General features: G+C 45.5%; 1 protein-coding gene across 1 annotated transcript in view; it reads left to right on the top strand.

Moving 5' to 3' along the window:
- The window catches only part of pde4ba (phosphodiesterase 4B, cAMP-specific a), a 318,589-nt gene that overhangs the window by 35,796 nt on the left and 262,929 nt on the right, over window positions 1-19,864 (top strand). The window contains exon 2 of the mRNA XM_071346219.1: window positions 19,278-19,373. Within this exon, the coding sequence (XP_071202320.1) occupies window positions 19,332-19,373 (42 nt within the window). The 5' untranslated portion in view covers window positions 19,278-19,331. The remainder of the gene's footprint in view (window positions 1-19,277; window positions 19,374-19,864) is intronic.

Raw genomic sequence — 19,864 nt, 5'->3', positions numbered from 1 at the left:
CAGGAAGGAGACGCGTTCTGTCTCCTAGAGATGAACGTACTTTGGTGTGAAAAGTGCAAATCAATCCCAGAACAACAGCAAAGGACCTTGTGAAGATGCTGGAGGAAACAGGTACAAAAGTATCTATATTCATAGCAAAACGAGTCCTATATCGACATAACCTGAAAGGCCGCTCAGCAAGGAAGAAGCCACTTCTCCAAAACCGCCATATATAAAAAGCCAGACTACGGTTTGCAACTGCACATTGGGACAAAGATTGTACTTTTTGGAGAAATGTCCTCTCGTCTGATGAAACAAAAATAGAACTGTTTGGCCATAATGACCATCGTTATGTTTGAAGGAAAAAGGTGGAGGCTTGCAAGCCGAAGAACAACAACCCAACTGTGAAGCACGGGGGTGGCAGCGTCATGTTGTGGGGGTGCTTTTCTGCTGTAGGGACTGGTGCGCTTCACAAAATAGATGGCATCAAGATATGAGTCAAGTTAAAGCTTGGTCGCAAATGAGTCTTCCAAATGGACAATGACCCCAAGCATGCTTCCAAAGTTGTGGCAAAATAGCTAAAGGACAACAAGTTAAAGTATTGGATTGACCATCACAAAGCCCTGACCTCAATCCTATAGAAAATTTGTGGGCAGAACTGAAAAAGTGTGTGCGAGCAAGGAGGCTTACAAACCTGACTTAGTTACACCAGCTGTCAGGAGGAATGGGCCAAAATTCACCCAACTTATTGTGGGAAGCTTGTGGAAGGCTACCCGCAACGTTTGACCCAAGTTAAACAATTTAACAGGCAATGCTACCAAATACTAATTGAGTGTATGTAAACTTCTGACCCACTGAGAATGTGATGAAAGAAATAAAAGCTGAAATAAATCATTCTCTCTACTATTATTCTGACATTTCACATTCTTAAAGTAAAGTGGTGATCCAAACTGACTGAAGACAGGGCATTTTTACTAGGATTAAATGTCAGGGATTGTGAAAAACTGAGTTTAAATGTATTTGGCTAAGGTGTATGTAAACTTCTGACTTCAACTTTATGTGACAGAACATTTGTGTGGTTTAAAGTAGATGAGTCATGTATGGATCTGGAAGTTGGATTCATTCATAGCATGAAATTATGTTTTAGAAATAAATTAAACCAGTTTTTATTCCTGAAAGAAGAACATTTAAATGCATTTATTTTTGCTATTGCTATAATTTGTTGTGATCAATCTGCGTATGTTAAGCCTTTCATACGCCCCACCTCTAATTCCGATTTTCCACTAGCTACAGGACAGAGGATTTCTATGGTGAAAATGATTGCTGTCCAATTTCATACCACTCTGTGTTATTGAACATGTTTTGAAGGCTGCTGCTGCAAACCAGTAAATATAAAAGCATGATGAAATATTGTACTGTACCTGTGTTCCTTTGTGGATATCTCACTGGCTTCTTCTTTTCTAGTAGAATATTTTTCTGTTGGAGTTACTGTTGATGCTCCATGATAATGACAGTTAATGACAGTTGATGATGACAGTCAGATGACGTATTCTAACAGATCCCTTCATAGATTAGGTAGATTGGGATTACAGTTGTGACGTTCACTATGTTTGTATAGAAAACACGAGAGCCAGCTCTGAAAACAATGGCTCCTTAGTTCCTGTCACGCCCTGACCTTAGAGATCCTTTTTATGTCTCTATTTTGGTTGGTCAGGGTGTGAGTTTGGGTGGGCATTCTATGTCTGGTGTTATATGTTGGCCTTGTGTTGTATTTCTATGTGTTTGGCCTGGTATGGTTCCCAATCAGAGGCAGCTGTATATCGTTGTCACTGATTGAGAACCATACTTAGGTAGCCTGTTCCCACCTGTGTTTGTGGGTAGTTGTTTTCTGTTTTGTGTGTCGTCACCTTACAGAACTGTTCGTTTGTCGTTTTTGTTGTTTTGTTCAGTGTTCAGTTGATTGATTAAAAGTAAAATGAACACTTACCATGCTGCACCTTGGTCCTCTTCTCCTTCTCCCGACGACGTTCGTTACAGTTCCTTTAGTTTGCCCTCTTTGGCCTAACCTCTACATGAGCTGTACTGTAGCCATGGGTGGTGTGGACTTACAGTACAGTGTGGACAGAATTACATCTAATTATCTCTGATCTATAATCTCTACCAGTCTGTCATGACCATTCCCAATAGACAGCCTTCTGGGCGTCCTGAGACTCAACCACTGGCTTTATAGTTTTATGGTGATTCTTTACTATATGCTGCATTCCAAATCGAGCTGGTATTTGTATATACTGAAAAATACTATGGTAACGAGCTGTACTTTCAGATTTTTATCCCAAAGGTCAATGAATCGTAGCTAGTGATTGTTATTCAGTTAAGCGTTTTTCATATTAACAAGCAGCCATATTTATTAGGCTGTGTCCTCCAGGCATAAACCTTATTAATAAGGTATAAGCTAACCGATCGCTGAAGCTGTACATAGTCCATCTGTAAATATGTCCAATCTACCTACCTCATCCCCATACTGTTTTTATTTCATTTACTTTTCTGCTCTTTTGCACACCAGTATCTCTACTTGCACATCATCATCTGCTCATTTATCACTCCAGTGTTAATCTGCTAAATTGTAATTATTCGCTCCTATGGCCTATTTATTGCCTACCTCCTCATGCCTTTTGCACACACTGTATATAGACTTTCTTTTTTCTACTGTGTCATTGACTTGTTTATTGTGTTATTGGCTTGTTTATTGTTTACTCCATGTGTAACTCTGTGTTGTTGTCTGTGTCACACTGCTTTGCTTTATCTTGGCCAGGTCGCAGTTGCAAATGAGAACTTGTTCTCAACTAGCCTACCTGGTTAAATAAAGGTTAAATACAAAAATAAATACAAAAATGATACATTCAGCTCCACAGATAGCATGGATTTATGGTATTCATGTATTATAATCACATGTATAAGGAAGTAATAATGTATAAGCTCTTCAAACTAAAATAATTTATCTTTGTGTATTAAGCTAAAGCCCTTGACCCAGGTTCTTTGTTTGCAGATTTTAGAGGTTCTCTCTCTCTCTCTCTCCCTCTCTCTCTCTCTCTCTCTCTCTCTCTCTCTCTCTCTCTCTCTCTCTCTCTCTCTCTCTCTCTCTCTCTCTCTCTCTCTCTCTCTCTCTCTCTCTCTCTCTCTCTCTCTCTCTCTCTCTCTCTCTCTCTCCCTTCCTCTCTCTCTCTCTGTCTCTCTCCCTTCCTCTCTCTTCCTCTCTCTCTCTCTCTCTCTCTCTCTCTCTCTCTCTCTCTCTCTCTCTCTCTCTCTCTCTCTCTCTCTCTCTCTCTCTCTCTCTCTCTCTCTCTCTCTCTCTCTCTCTCTCTCTCTCTCTCTCTCTCTCTCTCTCTCCCTTCCTCTCTCTCTCTCTGTCTCTCTCCCTTCCTCTCTCTTCCTCTCGCTCTCTCTCTCTGCCTCTCTCGCTCACCCTCACTTACTCTCTCCCTGTGTGTGTGTGTGTGTGTGTGTGTGTGTGTGTGTGTGTGTGTGTGTGTGTGTGTGTGTGTGTGTGTGTGTGTGTGTGTGTGTGTGTGTGTGTGTGTGTGTGTGTGTGTGTGTGTGTGTACAATACATGTTTGTCCAATAACATAGCTGAAGCAAGGCACCCTCTGGATCCGTACCAGATCAGGAGAGGATCCAATCAGTCCTACTCTGACAGAAATATTGATGTTATTCAATATTATGCATTGATGTGTTTCTACTGCTAAGCTCTGTCCATAGCCATCACCACTGGTGTATTTGCCCCACTGCCTTTATGCTTTGGTTGCCTTAGCATTGACTGTTGAAAATGCTTTAGACTATACTTGATTTGATTGAGTTGTAGTGTACCAACTCAACATGATTCTATTATCTTTCTCTGCGCTACTGGAATTTGCTGATCTATCTTTAGCTCCTCTCAGAAACAAATGTCGTCATGTTTATTATTATTATTATAGGTTGTGTGGTTGTGTGTGAATAGTTCCACTGTGAGGTAAGCATGACTAACAACGATGATAAAACATCCTGTGAAATTGTACCACCACTCTGACTAGATTGAGGTTTGTATTTCCTGTTTCCGAAGCAGCCTAACCGTCTGAAACAGTCTAATATCATCAGGATGGGGCAGTCTTAGAAAAGAGAGCAAGGGCTTAGCATTATTCCATTTGAATGGGGTTCCCATTGAGAAACAGTGACCATGTGTGTAACACTTTTGACCCAGGTGTGGATGTCTTGTGATAGTCAGTAAGCGCATTAGTTGCAGGGTACAGGGCACTGCCAGGGCACGGCTGGTCAGTCAGTCATGGGTACAGAGCACTGCCAGGGCACGGCTGGTCAGTCAGTCATGGGTACAGGGCACTGCCAGGGCACGGCTGGTCAGTCAGTCATGGGTACAGGGCACTGCCAGGGCACGGCTGGTCAGTCAGTCATGGGTACAGGGCACTGCCAGGGCACGGCTGGTCAGTCAGTCATGGGTACAGGGCACTGCCAGGGCACGGCTGGTCAGTCAGTCATGGGTACAGAGCACTGCCAGGGCACGGCTGGTCAGTCAGTCATGGGTACAGGGCACTGCCAGGGCACGGCTGGTCAGTCAGTCATGGGTACAGAGCACTGCCAGGGCACGGCTGGTCAGTCAGTCATGGGTACAGGGCACTGCCAGGGAACGGCTGGTCAGTCAGTCATGGGTACAGAGCACTGCCAGGGCACGGCTGGTCAGTCAGTCATGGGTACAGGGCACTGCCAGGGCACGGCTGGTCAGTCAGTCATGGGTACAGAGCACTGCCAGGGCACGGCTGGTCAGTCAGTCATGGGTACAGGGCACTGCCAGGGCACGGCTGGTCAGTCAGTCATGGGTACAGGGCACTGCCAGGGCACGGCTGGTCAGTCAGTCATGGGTACAGGGCACTGCCAGGGCACGGCTGGTCAGTCAGTCATGGGTACAGGGCACTGCCAGGGCACGGCTGGTCAGTCAGTCATGGGTACAGGACACTGCCAGGGCACGGCTGGTCAGTCAGTCATGGGTACAGGGCACTGCCAGGGCACGGCTGGTCAGTCAGTCATGGGTACAGGGCACTGCCAGGGCACGGCTGGTCAGTCAGTCATGGGTACAGGGCACTGCCAGGGCACGGCTGGTCAGTCAGTCATGGGTACAGGACACTGCCAGGGCACGGCTGGTCAGTCAGTCATGGGTACAGGGCACTGCCAGGGCACGGCTGGTCAGTCAGTCATGACGTCAGACTACACGGAACCAGGCCACAACACAGTCTTTGTGTCTGATATTATTAGGATCCCCTCGTTAAATGAATTAAGGCCAGGATATTATTTCTTCCAGGCAGATGCACCACACTAGGGACATAATGTTCCAGATGTTTCCATCTGATAAATGTGTAATATTAGATGATAATAGATGCCCTGCTCTTCGCTGTATGTGACCCTGTTTCTGGGTACAAGGGACTCATTTGAATTTGATGTTGATGAAAGATTTCTGGATTGAAAGGTGATTACAGACTTGGCCGTATAAGAATATTTTGAAAATAAATACACAACGCAGAGGATGAGAGGACTAAAAACGAGAGTACTAATGGTCAATAGGGAATTGTAAATAGGAGTTGGGTTTCAGTTCAACATCTGTTTAGAATCTGTGGAATGTCACTCCTGAACTCAGTGCTACGTTCTGTACATTGAGTCTGGAGCAGGATACTTGTTATTTGTCCATTGGCCAGTTGTACTGCAAGGACTTCTGATTGGTCAACCCCAGGCTAGGTTGGGGGGTTATAAATGGCATCATGTTCCTTTGAACATCTACCTCCCAGCATAACATCTTGATTTGTCCTCAAATTAACCTATTTTTCTCCCCTTGATTTGCTTTGGAGTTTGTGTTATTGAAGAATAACATCAACTGCTAACAGCTGGGTTGAAAAAGTATTTGTTTGTGTGTGTGTTTGTCAGAGGAGCCTGGTTTGATGTTGATGAGAATGTGTTTTCTTGTATGCTGAAGAAGCCAGATATTGTTGTTGTGAGGTGGGCTGCTACATGGACCAGGCCTTTTCTGACAAGCTGCTCCTCATCACGCCTGAACAGCCTCCGGTATCAGTGCACACTGTGGTGATATTGGGAAGTCTGGGTCATGTTCACAGGCTGACAGTACCTGGCCTTCAGATAGCAGTCTGGCCATGTTCACAGGCTGACAGTACCTGGCCTTCAGATAGCAGTCTGGCCATGTTCACAGGCTGACAGTACCTGGCCTTCAGATAGCAGTCTGGCCATGTTCACAGGCTGACAGTACCTGGCCTTCAGATACTGTAGCAGTCTGGCCATGTTTACAGGCTGACAGTACCTGGCCTTCAGATAGCAGTCTGGCCATGTTCACAGGCTGACAGTACCTGGCCTTCAGATAGCAGTCTGGTTATGTTCACAGGCTGACAGTAGCTGGCCTTCAGATAGCAGTCTGGCCATGTTCACAGGCTGACAGTACCTGGCCTTCAGATAGCAGTCTGGCCATGTTTACAGGCTGACAGTACCTGGCCTTCAGATACTGTAGCAGTCTGGCCATGTTTACAGGCTGACAGTACCTGGCCTTCAGATACTGTAGCAGTCTGGCCATGTTTACAGGCTGACAGTACCTGGCCTTCAGATAATGTAGCAGTCTGGCCATGTTCACAGGCTGACAGTACATGGCCTTCAGATAGCAGTCTGGGCATGTTCACAGGCTGACAGTAGCTGGTCTTCAGATAGCAGTCTGGCCATGTTCACAGGCTGACAGTAGCTGGTCTTCAGATAGCAGTCTGGCCATGTTCACAGGCTGACAGTAGCTGGTCTTCAGATAGCAGTCTGGCCATGTTCACAGGCTGACAGTACATGGCCTTCAGATAGCAGTCTGGGCATGTTCACAGGCTGACAGTAGCTGGTCTTCAGATAGCAGTCTGGCCATGTTCACAGGCTGACAGTACCTGGCCTTCAGATAGCAGTCTGGTTATGTTCACAGGCTGACAGTAGCTGGCCTTCAGATAGCAGTCTGACCATGTTCACAGGCTGACAGTACCTGGCCTTCAGATAGCAGTCTGGCCATGTTCACAGGCTGACAGTACCTGGCCTTCAGATACTGTAGCAGTCTGGCCATGTTTACAGGCTGACAGTACCTGGCCTTCAGATAGCAGTCTGGCCATGTTCACAGGCTGACAGTACCTGGCCTTCAGATACTGTAGCAGTCTGGCCATGTTTACAGGCTGACAGTACCTGGCCTTCAGATAGCAGTCTGGCCATGTTCACAGGCTGACAGTACCTGGCCTTCAGATAGCAGTCTGGTTATGTTCACAGGCTGACAGTAGCTGGCCTTCAGATAGCAGTCTGGCCATGTTCACAGGCTGACAGTACCTGGCCTTCAGATAGCAGTCTGGCCATGTTTACAGGCTGACAGTACCTGGCCTTCAGATACTGTAGCAGTCTGGCCATGTTTACAGGCTGACAGTACCTGGCCTTCAGATACTGTAGCAGTCTGGCCATGTTTACAGGCTGACAGTACCTGGCCTTCAGATAATGTAGCAGTCTGGCCATGTTCACAGGCTGACAGTAGCTGGCCTTCAGATAGCAGTCTGGCCATGTTCACAGGCTGACAGTAGCTGGTCTTCAGATAGCAGTCTGGCCATGTTCACAGGCTGACAGTAGCTGGTCTTCAGATAGCAGTCTGGCCATGTTCACAGGCTGACAGTAGCTGGTCTTCAGATAGCAGTCTGGCCATGTTCACAGGCTGACAGTACATGGCCTTCAGATAGCAGTCTGGGCATGTTCACAGGCTGACAGTAGCTGGTCTTCAGATAGCAGTCTGGCCATGTTCACAGGCTGACAGTAGCTGGTCTTCAGATAGCAGTCTGGCCATGTTCACAGGCTGACAGTAGCTGGTCTTCAGATAGCAGTCTGGCCATGTTCACAGGCTGACAGTGGCTGGCCTTCAGATAGCAGTCTGGCCATGTTCACAGGCTGACAGTACCTGGCCTTCAGATAGCAGTCTGGCCATGTTCACAGGCTGACAGGCCCCAGACCCCCCCAAAAAAAAAAAAAACTAAAAAACTGATTTTCATGAAGTTAAATGATGCTTGTATCTAAACCAAAGTAGATCATTTAAAGATTGTTCTATAATAATTTGGGGTCCCTATAAGCTTCTAAATGAGGTCCTAAACCTAGCATGAAAGTGCCTCCTTGTAGCTGTGTGGGCTAATGTAGTCAAAATGTTTTCCTTGGGGCAAGTTGAGTCAATGGTTCAGCAAATTGAAGTGTTTTCTTCCCAGGCGTAATACAAGGCATTATCACTGGGATATGAGGTAACAACAGGGCTTGTGTTAGAAGTGTAAAATTAAAGGTACAAAGTGTGTGTTAGGTGTTAAGCCTGTGTTAAAAGATGCTTTAAATTATTAAAAGACAAAAAAACGATTGTGATTGGTTTTAAAAAGGTACTGGTAATATTTAATTCAGTACAGACATTTTTGGGGCGGCTTAACTTACCCTGTCCCGCAGTTCAACTTACCCCATACCCGGAGAAAGTTGTGCCAAGAGATCACTTTTTTGGGAGTTTTCTAAACAGTTTTCTAAACTGTAATGTTACACATGTTACACACCCTGAAATATATGTAGATATCTTTGTTACTATATTTCCCTTGACAGAGTGATGCTGAATTAAAAAGCTAAACTAACCCTACTCTCCCCTATTTACGCATGTGGTCCTGCCTGTCTAAACACCTGTTTATGGTTGAATGGGGTGGTAACGAAAGAGAATTAATGCCAATTAGCCTTCCTCAGATGTCCAGTTTGGCACACACACACACACACACACACACACACACACACACACACACACACACACACACACACACACACACACACACACACACACACACACACACACACACACACACACACACACACACACACACACACACACACACACACACACACACACACACAAACACACACACAGAGAGCCTGGTACCTAAAGTCATACACCATCATTGTTGCTGTTCCTGTTCCCTGAAGAGCCAGTTGTTTGAACACCACAGCCTACGTCGTACAAGGGCCAGGACAGCCCCGTTTAATTCACTAATCTACATGAAACACATAATTCCCATGCAGCCAATCATAATCCGATAATGATTGTGTGCTTGTCACTGAAAATGATCCTCTTAATGTGTAGCTAAAGACCTAGATAAGGGTTTTCCTGTTCGTAGAAAACATGAGAGCCATATGGATTGAAGAGAGAGTTTAATGAAGGCGCATTACTTTTTGCTCGTTATTTATGAAAAGTATTTAGTAAAACATGTAATGGTGAAGTATTCAGTAAACGACAGGCCATATGACAGAGCACAGTGGTAGTCCTGAACACCCTGGTCCTGAATAAAAACACAAAGCTCTCATGTCAAACATTTGCCTTGAGACAAGACTGTATACATGGCAGTAGACTCCTATGGCGTCCAGCAAGTGTAACAGCTGTCAGTCAGAATGAAGAGGAGAGTGTACAGATGTAGGATCTTAATTTGATCACTCTTCTGTTGATGAGAATTTTCCTGCACCGCAGCTTCATGATTAACATAAATTCACTGAAAACCCACACTAACACACGATTATATTAACAGTATAGCAATTTTCATGTATCCTACTTTTGGCCAGCTAACAGCCTAACCACTGATCAAGCAACATTATGGACTAAATGTTCAAATCCTGTTCCTGCAGGATTCTTTTGCTGTGACAATATAGGTCAAATTGAGATCCTATATCTGTAAGCTGAGGAGTAAGAGGAAGTGGTTAAGCTCTGATCTCTAACAGACAGTAAAGAGGAAACAGGTCCTTCATCCAATCAAAACATCCCCATGAGCTGTTCCTGATCACAACTGTCTGTCAGCTTCCTCAATGCAACTGGTATCTGGATTTAGTCAGGAACGTTTTAGTCGACCACTTACCATAGCTATCAGTGCCAAACGGGTGAGTGATAACCTGTTCCTGCTCACAACTGTCTGTCTGGCTGCTTCCTCTAGCAGTCTATAACAACCGGTGTCTGGTTCTAGTCAGGAGTGTATTTCAGACTGTAAAGCATCACTACCATAGCTATCTGTGTCAAGAGGGTGAGTGAAATAGCTCTAAGGCTTTTAAAACAGGCAAATTCATATTTTCATAAGTGCTTCTCCAAATCGGTTTGACTTTGCCCACATGCTGTAGTGTGCTTAGGGAGACAGTGTTCTGTAGACCGTATGCTAATTCCTTGTTTATAAATGGAGTCTATATTTTCAGTATATGCCCTGTGGTTTTAGCACAAGCCTGATGAATGTTTTTAACAGACTGCAGCCATCTGTTTTAGGGACATGGGCTGTCCTTTATCTAACCTTTTAACTGACTACATCTCCCGATCTCTCTCTCACTCTCACTCCCGCTCCCGCTCTCTCTCTCTCCATCACTGACCCCCTCTTTCTCTCTCTCTCTCTCCATCACTGACCCCCTCTTTCTCTCTCTTAACTCTTTTTATTCTTTCACATTTTCTCTCTATCCTCTCTGTCTTGCTCTCTCTCCATCACTGACTTTCTGTCTTCCCCCTCTCTCTTCCCACTCCTTATCTCTCCTAATAGTCTCTTTCTCCTTACTCACTATATCCTCTTTCTCCCTTACACTCTCACTCACATTTCCCCTCCATTTGTCTCTATCGCTCTCCTAATTGTTTCTTTCTCTTTTCTCACTTTCTTTTCTCCCTTTCTCTCTCTCTCTCTCTCCCTCACACACACACACACACACACACACACACACACACACACACACACACACACACACACACACACACACACACACACACACACACACACACACACACACACACACACACACACACACACACACACACACACACACACACACACACACACAACCATGGGAGCTGTCCCTCTATAGCTTTGAATGATTAGCATCATTAGCATGTGAGAAATTAAACTGTGCAAGGCCATTACTGCTGCTTTCATTAGCCAGCTATGCTAAATGTGTTGAGATATACTGTAAGGTATGGGATAGGAGGTGTTATCACTAGACAGGATACTAGCACACAGGCCCCCTTAATGTACAGTACAAGGCAGGCTAATGCTGTACTGCTATGATTTTTCTAATAGCAATGTTGGACTGGAAATAATGTCACATACCCAATCATGACATTAAGTATGTGAGAGGTTGGCTGCTGTGCCTCTCCCACAGTCCTATTCATCCAATCAAACAACTCCCCTCCAGCGCTCTTGATCAATGATTGGCTCTTGGGCAAACTTCTGCTAGCGTCTTGTCCCCCATTAGCCTTGGCTAATGTCAATATCCGTATGTATTCATTGTACATCCTTGGGCTCCATTAGCACCCATAGGCTTTTACTGACTGATGGGGATGTATGCTATTTGTGGATTGGAATGTTCTAGGCCTCGTTACCTTAAGGAAGAAAGCTTTCACTATGGGCTCTCGCGATCAAAGCCGGTTGATATAAAGCCGCGATGCAGTACCTTAGACCTCTGCGCCACTCGGGAGGCAGGATGATTGGAGAGAAACACTATACGCACCTGTACATAAGGTAACCAGAAACAACATGCATATTGGTGTTAGAAATTTGGGAGGTGAAAAATATATTTCCCTCTTGGTTGAGGGAGGATGACTTCAAATGTTATTTACACGATGAAAGCTCTCTATATTTCAGCTGCATAAGAGAAGGCATGAGAATGATGATGCAACAATGTACCCACCCAGGCCCTACAGCAGCTCTTCCATGAAGAGCAATACTCTGATATATAAACACAATATTGCAGTTCCTGAAAACAATCTCAGTTGATGTAGGTAGCCTAGCAGTTAAGAGACAGGTAGCCTAGCAGTTAAGAGACAGGTAGCCTAGCAGTTAAGAGGTTGGTCCAGTAACCGAAAGGTTGCTGATTCAAATCTCTGAGCTGACTAGGTGAACATCTGTCAATTTGCCCTTGAGCAAGGCATTTAACCCTAATTGCTCATGTAAGTTGCTCTGGATAAGAGTGTCTGCTAAATGACTAAAGTGTAAAATGTAAAACAAAATGTGCCGGTATGTGCTTTGTAAAGCTAGAAAAACAATTGACATCAGGATGAACTCAAAAATGAACATTCAACACTCAATGTTGTCATCTGTTTCCCAATGCCTCCTCGATGTCTCCATCATCACAGGTGATTTAGCTAACCCCCCTGTCCCATACCAGAGAGCTGAAATTGATTTAAGCGTCCAGCCCTCTACCCACCCTATGATTTAATGAAGCTCTGACCTCCAGTTACCACTCCCACTGCAGCCTGGCCTGGCCACCACCCATTATTATTATGATTTGAACCAAGGATCATGCAACAGTGGTGTGTGTGTGTGTGTGTGTGTGTGTGTGTGTGTGTGTGTGTGTGTGTGTGTGTGTGTGTGTGTGTGTGTGTGTGTGTGTGTGTGTGTGTGTGTGTGTGTGTGTGTGTGTGTGTGTGTGTGTGTGTGTGTGTGTGTGTGTGTGTGGGTGTAGGTGTTTGTGTCTGTGTCTGTGTGAGTTACATACATATAATAACACCTAACAGTAATCTAGGCCAGTCTTGTAAATTGGCCCAGCGTCGTCCGGGTTTGCCCGGTGTAGGCCGTCATTGTAAATAAGAATTTGTTCTTAAATGACTTGCCTAGTTAAATAAAGGTTAAATAAAACATATATATGTTTAAATGATACGGTTACACGCACACATAAACACACACATAAACACACATGCACACATAAACACAAACATAAACACATGCACACACACACACACATAAACACACACGCACACATAAACACACACATAAACACACACGCACACATAAACACACACGCACAGATAAACACACACACACACACACACACACACACACACACACACACACACACACACACACACACACACACACACACACACACACACACATAAACACAAACATAAACACATGCACACACACAAACACACATAAACAAGAACACACACATAAACACACACGCACACATAAACACGCACACACACACACACACACACATAAACACACACACAACACACACGCACAAACACACATAAACACACATGCATCTTAAACTACATGGATAACATGAACAGCTCTTCTCTGAAACACACAGGTTGTGTGTGTTACAGTACACAGACAGACCGGATGATGATCACTGAGTCAGGAGTCAGAACAAGATAGTGTATAAACAAAGGATCTGAACAAATGAGAGCTAACAGAGAGCCATTTAGGAGAACAGAGCAGAGCTTCTCCACACCACATACTGAGTGAAACTGTAAGGACACGAGTTGCGCAGCACTGTGATCCTGACTGAAACTGACCAGGTTTTTCCAACATTAGCATAACTCACTCTTCAAATCAAATTGTATTTGTCACATGCGCCGAATACAATAGGTGTAGACCTAACAGTGAAATTCTTACTTACCAGCCCTTAACCAACAATGCAGTTAAGAAAAATATGTGTTAAGTATAAAATAGAATAGTTAAAAATAATTAAAGAGCAGCAGTAAAATAACAATAGCGAGGCTATATACAGGGGGTACCAGTAGTCTGAGTAGCCATTTGATTAGCTGTTCAGGAGTCTTATGGCTTGGGGGTAGAAGCTGTTGAGAAGCCTTTTAGACCTAGACTTGGCGCTCTGATACCGCTTGCCATGCGGTAGCGGAGAGAACAGTCTATGACAAGGGTTGTTGGAGTCTTTGACAATTTTTAGGGCCTTCCTCTGACACCGCCTGGTATAGAGGTCCTGGATGACAGGAAGCTTAGCCCCAGTGATGTACTGGGCCGTACACACTATCTCCTGTAGTGACTTGCAGTCGGAGGCCGAGCAGTTGCCATACCAGGCAGTGATGCAACCAGTCAGGATGCTCTCGATGGTGCAGCTGTAGAACTCTTTGAGGATCTCAAATCAAATAAATCAAATCAAATCAAATTTTATTAGTCACATACACATGGTTAGCAGATGTTAATGCGAGTGTAGCGAAATGCTTGTGCTTCTAGTTCCGACAATGCAGTAATAACCAACAAGTAATCTAACCTAACAATTCCACAACTACTACCTTATACACACACAAGTGTAAAGGGATAAAGAATATGTACATAAAGATATATGAATGAGTGGTGGTACAGAACGGCATAGGCAAGATGCAGTAGATGGTATAGAGTACGGTATATACATATGAGATGAGTACTGTAGGGTATGTAAACATAAAGTGGCATAGTTTAAAGTGGCTAGTGGTACATGTATTACATAAAGATGGCAAGATGCAGTAGATGATATAGAGTACAGTATATACATATGAGATGGGTAATGTAGGGTATGTAAACATTATATTAAGTGGCATTGTTTAAAGTGGCTAGTGGTACATTTTTACATAATTTCCATCAATTCCCATTTTTAAAGTGGCTGGAGTTGAGTCAGTATGTTGGCAGCGGCCGCTAAATGTTAGTGGTGGCTGTTTAACAGTCTGATGGCCTTGAGATAGAAGCTGTTTTTCAGTCTCTCGGTCCCTGCTTTGATGCACCTGTACTGACCTCGCCTTCTGGATGATAGCGGGGTGAACAGGCAGTGGCTTGGGTGGTTGTTGTCCTTGATGATCTTTATGGCCTTCCTGTGACATCGGGTGGTGTAGGTGTCCTGGAGGGCAGGTAGTTTGCCCCCGGTGATGCGTTGTGCAGACCTCACTACTCTCTGGAGAGCCTTACGGTTGTGGGCGGAGCAGTTGCCGTACCAGGCGGTGATACAGCCCGACAGGATGCTCTCGATTGTGCATCTGTAGAAGTTTGTGAGTGCTTTTGGTGACAAGCCGAATTTCTTCAGCCTCCTGAGGTTGAAGAGGCGCTGCTGCGCCTTCTTCACGACGCTGTCTGTGTGGGTGGACCAATTCAGTTTGTCCGTGATGTGTACACCGAGGAACTTAAAACTTTCCACCTTCTCCACTACTGACCCGTCGATGTGGATAGGGGGGTGCTCCCTCTGCTGTTTCCTGAAGTCCACAATCATCTCCTTTGTTTTGTTGACGTTGAGTGTGAGGTTATTTTCCTGACACCACACTCCGAGGGCCCTCACCTCCTCCCTGTAGGCCGTCTCGTCGTTGTTGGTAATCAAGCCTACCACTGTAGTGTCATCCGCAAACTTGATGATTGAGTTGGAGGCGTGCATGGCCACGCAGTCGTGGGTGAACAGGGAGTACAGGAGAGGGCTCAGAACGCACCCTTGTGGGGCCCCAGTGTTGAGGATCAGCGGGGTGGAGATGTTGTTACCTACCCTCACCACCTGGGGGCGGCCCGTCAGGAAGTCCAGGACCCAGTTGCACAGGGCGGGGTCGAGACCCAGGGTCTCGAGCTTGATGACGAGTTTGGAGGGTACTATGGTGTTAAATGCTGAGCTGTAATCGATGAACAGCATTCTCACATGGGTATTCCTCTTGTCCAGATGGGTTAGGGCAGTGTGCAGTGTGGTTGCGATTGCGTCGTCTGTGGACCTATTGGGTCGGTAAGCAAATTGGAGTGGGTCTAGGGTGTCCGGTAGGGTGGAGGTGATATGGTCCTTGACTAGTCTCTCAAAGCACTTCATGATGACGGAAGTGAGTGCTACGGGGCGGTAGTCGTTTAGCTCAGTTACCTTAGCTTTCTTGGGAACAGGAACAATGGTGGCCCTCTTGAAGCATGTGGGAACAGCAGACTGGGATAAGGATTGATTGAATATGTCCGTAAACACACCAGCCAGCTGGTCTGCGCATGCTCTGAGGACGCGGCTGGGAATGCCGTCTGGGCCTGCAGCCTTGCGAGGGTTAACACGTTTAAATGTTTTACTCACCTCGGCTGCAGTGAAGGAGAGCCCGCAGGTTTTGGTAGGGGGCCGTGTCAGTGGCACTGTATTGTCCTCAAAGCGGGCAAAAAAGTTGTTTAGCCTGTCTGGGAGCAAGACATCCTGGTCCGCGACGGGGATGGTTTTCTTTTTGTAATCCGTGATTGACTGTAGACCCTGCCACATACCTTTTGTGTCTGAGCTGTTGAATTGCGACTCGATTTTGTCTCTGTACTGGGACTTAGCCTGTTTGATTGCCTTGCGGAGAGAATAGCTACACTGTTTGTATTCGGTCATGCTTCCGGTCACCTTGCCCTGGTTAAAAGCAGTGGTTCGCGCTTTCAGTTTCACGCGAATGCTGCCGTCAATCCACGGTTTCTGGTTTGGGAATGTTTTAATCGTTGCTGTGGGTACGACATCGTCAATGCACTTCCTAATGAACTCGCTCACCGAATCAGCATATTCGTCAATATTGTTGTTGGACGCAATGCGGAACATATTCCAATCCGCGTGATCGAAGCAGTCTTGAAGCGTGGAATCAGATTGGTCGGACCAGCGTTGAACAGACCTGAGCGCGGGAGCTTGTTGTTTTAGTTTCTGTTTGTAGGCTGGAATCAACAAAATGGAGTCGGGGTCAGCTTTTCCGAAAGGGGGGCGGGGGAGGGCCTTATATGCGTCGCGGAAATTAGTATAACAATGATCTAGGGTTTTTCCAGCCCTGGTAGCACAATCGATATGCTGATAGAATTTAGGGAGTTTTGTTTTTAGATTAGCCTTGTTAAAATCCCCAGCTACGATGAATGCAGCCTCAGGGTGTGTGGTTTCCAGTTTACAAAGAGTCAGATAAAGTTCGTTCAGGGCCATCGATGTGTCTGCTTGGGGGGGAATATATACGGCTGTGATTATGATTGAAGAGAATTCCCTTGGTAGATAATGCGGTCGACATTTTATTGTGAGGAGTTCTAGATCAGGTGAACAGAATGACTTGAGTTCCTGTGTGTTGTTATGATGATCACACCACGTCTCGTTAATCATAAGGCATACCCCCCCGCCCCTCTTCTTACCAGAAAGATGTTTGTTTCTGTCGGCGCGATGCATGAAGAAACCAGCTGGCTGCACCGACTCCGTTAGCGTCTCTTGAGTTAGCCATGTTTCCGTGAAGCAGAGCACGTTGCAATCCCTGATGTCTCTCTGGAATGCTACCCGTGCTCGGATTTCATCAACCTTATTGTCAAGAGACTGGACATTGGCGAGTAGTATGCTAGGGAGTGGAGCGCGATGTGCCCGTCTCCGAAGCCTGGCCAGGAGACCGCCTCGTTTGCCCCTTTTACGGCGTCGCACAGGGTCGCCGGCTGGGATCAGATCCATTGTATTGGGTGGAAGGCAAAACACTGGATCCGTTTCGGGAAAGTCATATTCCTGGTAGGAACGATGATGAGTTGACGTTAATCGTATATTCAGTAGTTCCTCCCGACTGTATGTAATGAAACCTAAGATTACCTGGGGTACCGATGTAAGAAATAACACATAAAAAAACAAAATACTGCATATTTTCCAAGGAACGCGAAGCGAGGCGGCCATCTCGTTTCGGCGCCGGATGTTTGAGGACCCATGCCAAATCTTTTCAGTCTCCTGAGGGGGAATAGGTTTTGTCGTGCCCTCTTCACGACTGCCTTGGTGTGCTTGGACTATGGTAGTTTGTTGGTGATGCAGACACCAAGAAACTTGAAGCTCTCAACCTGCTCCACTACAGTCCTGGGAAAGGGCAGTGTGGACTGCAATATAGATTGTATCATCTGTGTATCTGTTGGGGCGGTATGCAAATTGAAGTGGGTCTAGGGCTTCTGGGATAATGGTGTTGATGTGAGCCATGACCAGCCTTTCAAAGCACTTCATGGCTACAGACGTGAGTGCTACGGGTCGGTAATCATTTAGGCAGGTTACATTAGTATTCTTGGGCACAGGGACTATGGTGGTATGCTTTAAACATGTTGGTACTACAGACTCAGACTGGGAGAGGTTGAAAATGTCAGTGAAGACACTTGTCAGTTGGTCGGAGTATATGTCCTGGTAATCCATCTGGCCCTGCGACCTTGTGAATGTTGACCTGTTGAAAGGTCTTACTAACATTGGCTACGCAGTGCGTGATCACACAGTCGTCCGGAACAGCTGATGCTCTCATGCATGTTTCAGTGTTACTTGCCTCTAAGTGAGCATAGAAGTAATTTAGCTCGTCTGGTAGGCCACTGGGCATGTCACTGGGCAGCTCATGGCTGTGCTTGCCTTTGTAGTCTGTAATAGTTTGCAAGCCCTGCCACATCCGACCAGCGTCAGAGCCAGTGTAGTACGGTTCAATCTTAGTCCTGTATTGACGTTTTGCCTGTTTGGTGGTTCGTTGGAGGGCATAGCGGGATTTCTTATAAGCTTCTGGGTTAGAGTCCCACTCCTTGAAAGAAGCAGCTCTAGCCTTTAGCTCAGTGCGGATGCTGCCTGTAATCCATGGCTTCTGGTTGGGGTATGTACGTACGGTCACTGTGGGGATGACGTCATCAATGCACTTATTGATGAATCCAGTGACTGATGTGGTGTACTCCTCAATGTCATCGGAAGAATCCCGGAACATATTCCAGTCTGTGCTAGCAAAACAGTCCGATAGCTTAGCATCTGCCTCATCTGACCACTTTTTTCCTCTGTTTCTTACTGTTGATGTGCTTTGCTGACCTTGCCCTGTTTCCTCACACAGATCCTCTGGCGTAGGGCTAGAGTTAGTCTACACCTGTTGTTTAAGAAGCACGACAAATAACATTTGATTTGAGTGCGATGGGAGAGTGAAGACCTAGGATTTTCCTCTTACTGTCCTCTTACTGTCCTCTCACTTTCCTCTCACTTTCCTCTCACTTTCCTCTCACTTTCCTCTCACTGTCCTCGCACTGTCCTCTCACTGTCCTCACACTGTCCTCTCACTGTCCTCTCACTGTCCTCACACTGTCCTCTCACTGTCCTCTCACTGTCCTCTCACTGTCCTCTCACTGTCCTCTCACTGTTGGACCAGCATTCCAGGTGAAGCTGGTTGAGAGAATGCCAAGAGTGTGCAAAGCTGTCATCAAGGCAAAGGGTGGCTACTTTGAAGAATCTCAAATAGAAAATATATTTTGATTTCTTTAACACTCTTTTGGTTACTGCATTGTGTTATTTCATAGATTTGATGTATTCACTATTATTCTACAGTATAGAAAATAGTCAAAAATAAAGAAAAACCCTTGAATGAGTAGGTCTGTCCAAACTTTTGACTGGTACTGTATATATCAATAATGGAACCACTCTTGTTTTTATTTTACTATCTATATTTTATAGAATACTAAACAACTACACAAACTAAGTCCTCTTTGGACTCTACAACAGTAACACGTATGTGTGTGTGTATTGTGTTGTTCCAGGTGTGTATGTGAAGCTGGCTGCTGTGTAACAAAGTGAGGAATACTCCACGGAAGATGAGGAAGAGCAGGAGTGTGCTGACGGTGTCTCCGAATGATGTAAGTAACAACATTCCTTCAACATTCCAACAACATTCCAACAACATTGCCACAAGGTTCCAAGAACACTCTCATTCCCACCCTTGAATTCATCCCAGAGTGGCTTAGGATAAATTCAGAGAGAGAGAGAGAGAGAAAGAAAGAGAGGGGGGAGAGAGAGGAAGGACAGAGAGAGAGAGAGAGAGAGAGAGAGAGAGAGAGAGAGAGAGAGAGAGAGAGAGAGAGAGAGAGAGAGAGAGAGAGAGAGAGAGAGAGAGAGAGAGAGAGAGAGAGAGAGAGAGAGGGTGGGTGGGTGGGGGAGAAAGAGTAAGGAGGGAGAGAGAGGAAGGAGAGAGAGAAGGAAAATATAAAAAAAAGGCTTCCACTCCAGTAGTCCCTAGTGATAGCAGTAGAAGGCACGCTTCTTCTGATCTAACCTGTAAACAGCTCAGTGACAGGGTAGACTGGAAAAAAACAGACAGCCTCATGTTGGCTCATCTCTCAGCCTTATC

This window comes from Salvelinus alpinus, chromosome 16 (assembly GCF_045679555.1).
Source record: "Salvelinus alpinus chromosome 16, SLU_Salpinus.1, whole genome shotgun sequence".
NCBI classification, from domain to species: domain Eukaryota; kingdom Metazoa; phylum Chordata; class Actinopteri; order Salmoniformes; family Salmonidae; genus Salvelinus; species Salvelinus alpinus.
The sequence above is the reverse complement of the archived record's forward strand: the minus strand, read 5'-3'. Positions and strand labels throughout refer to the sequence as shown.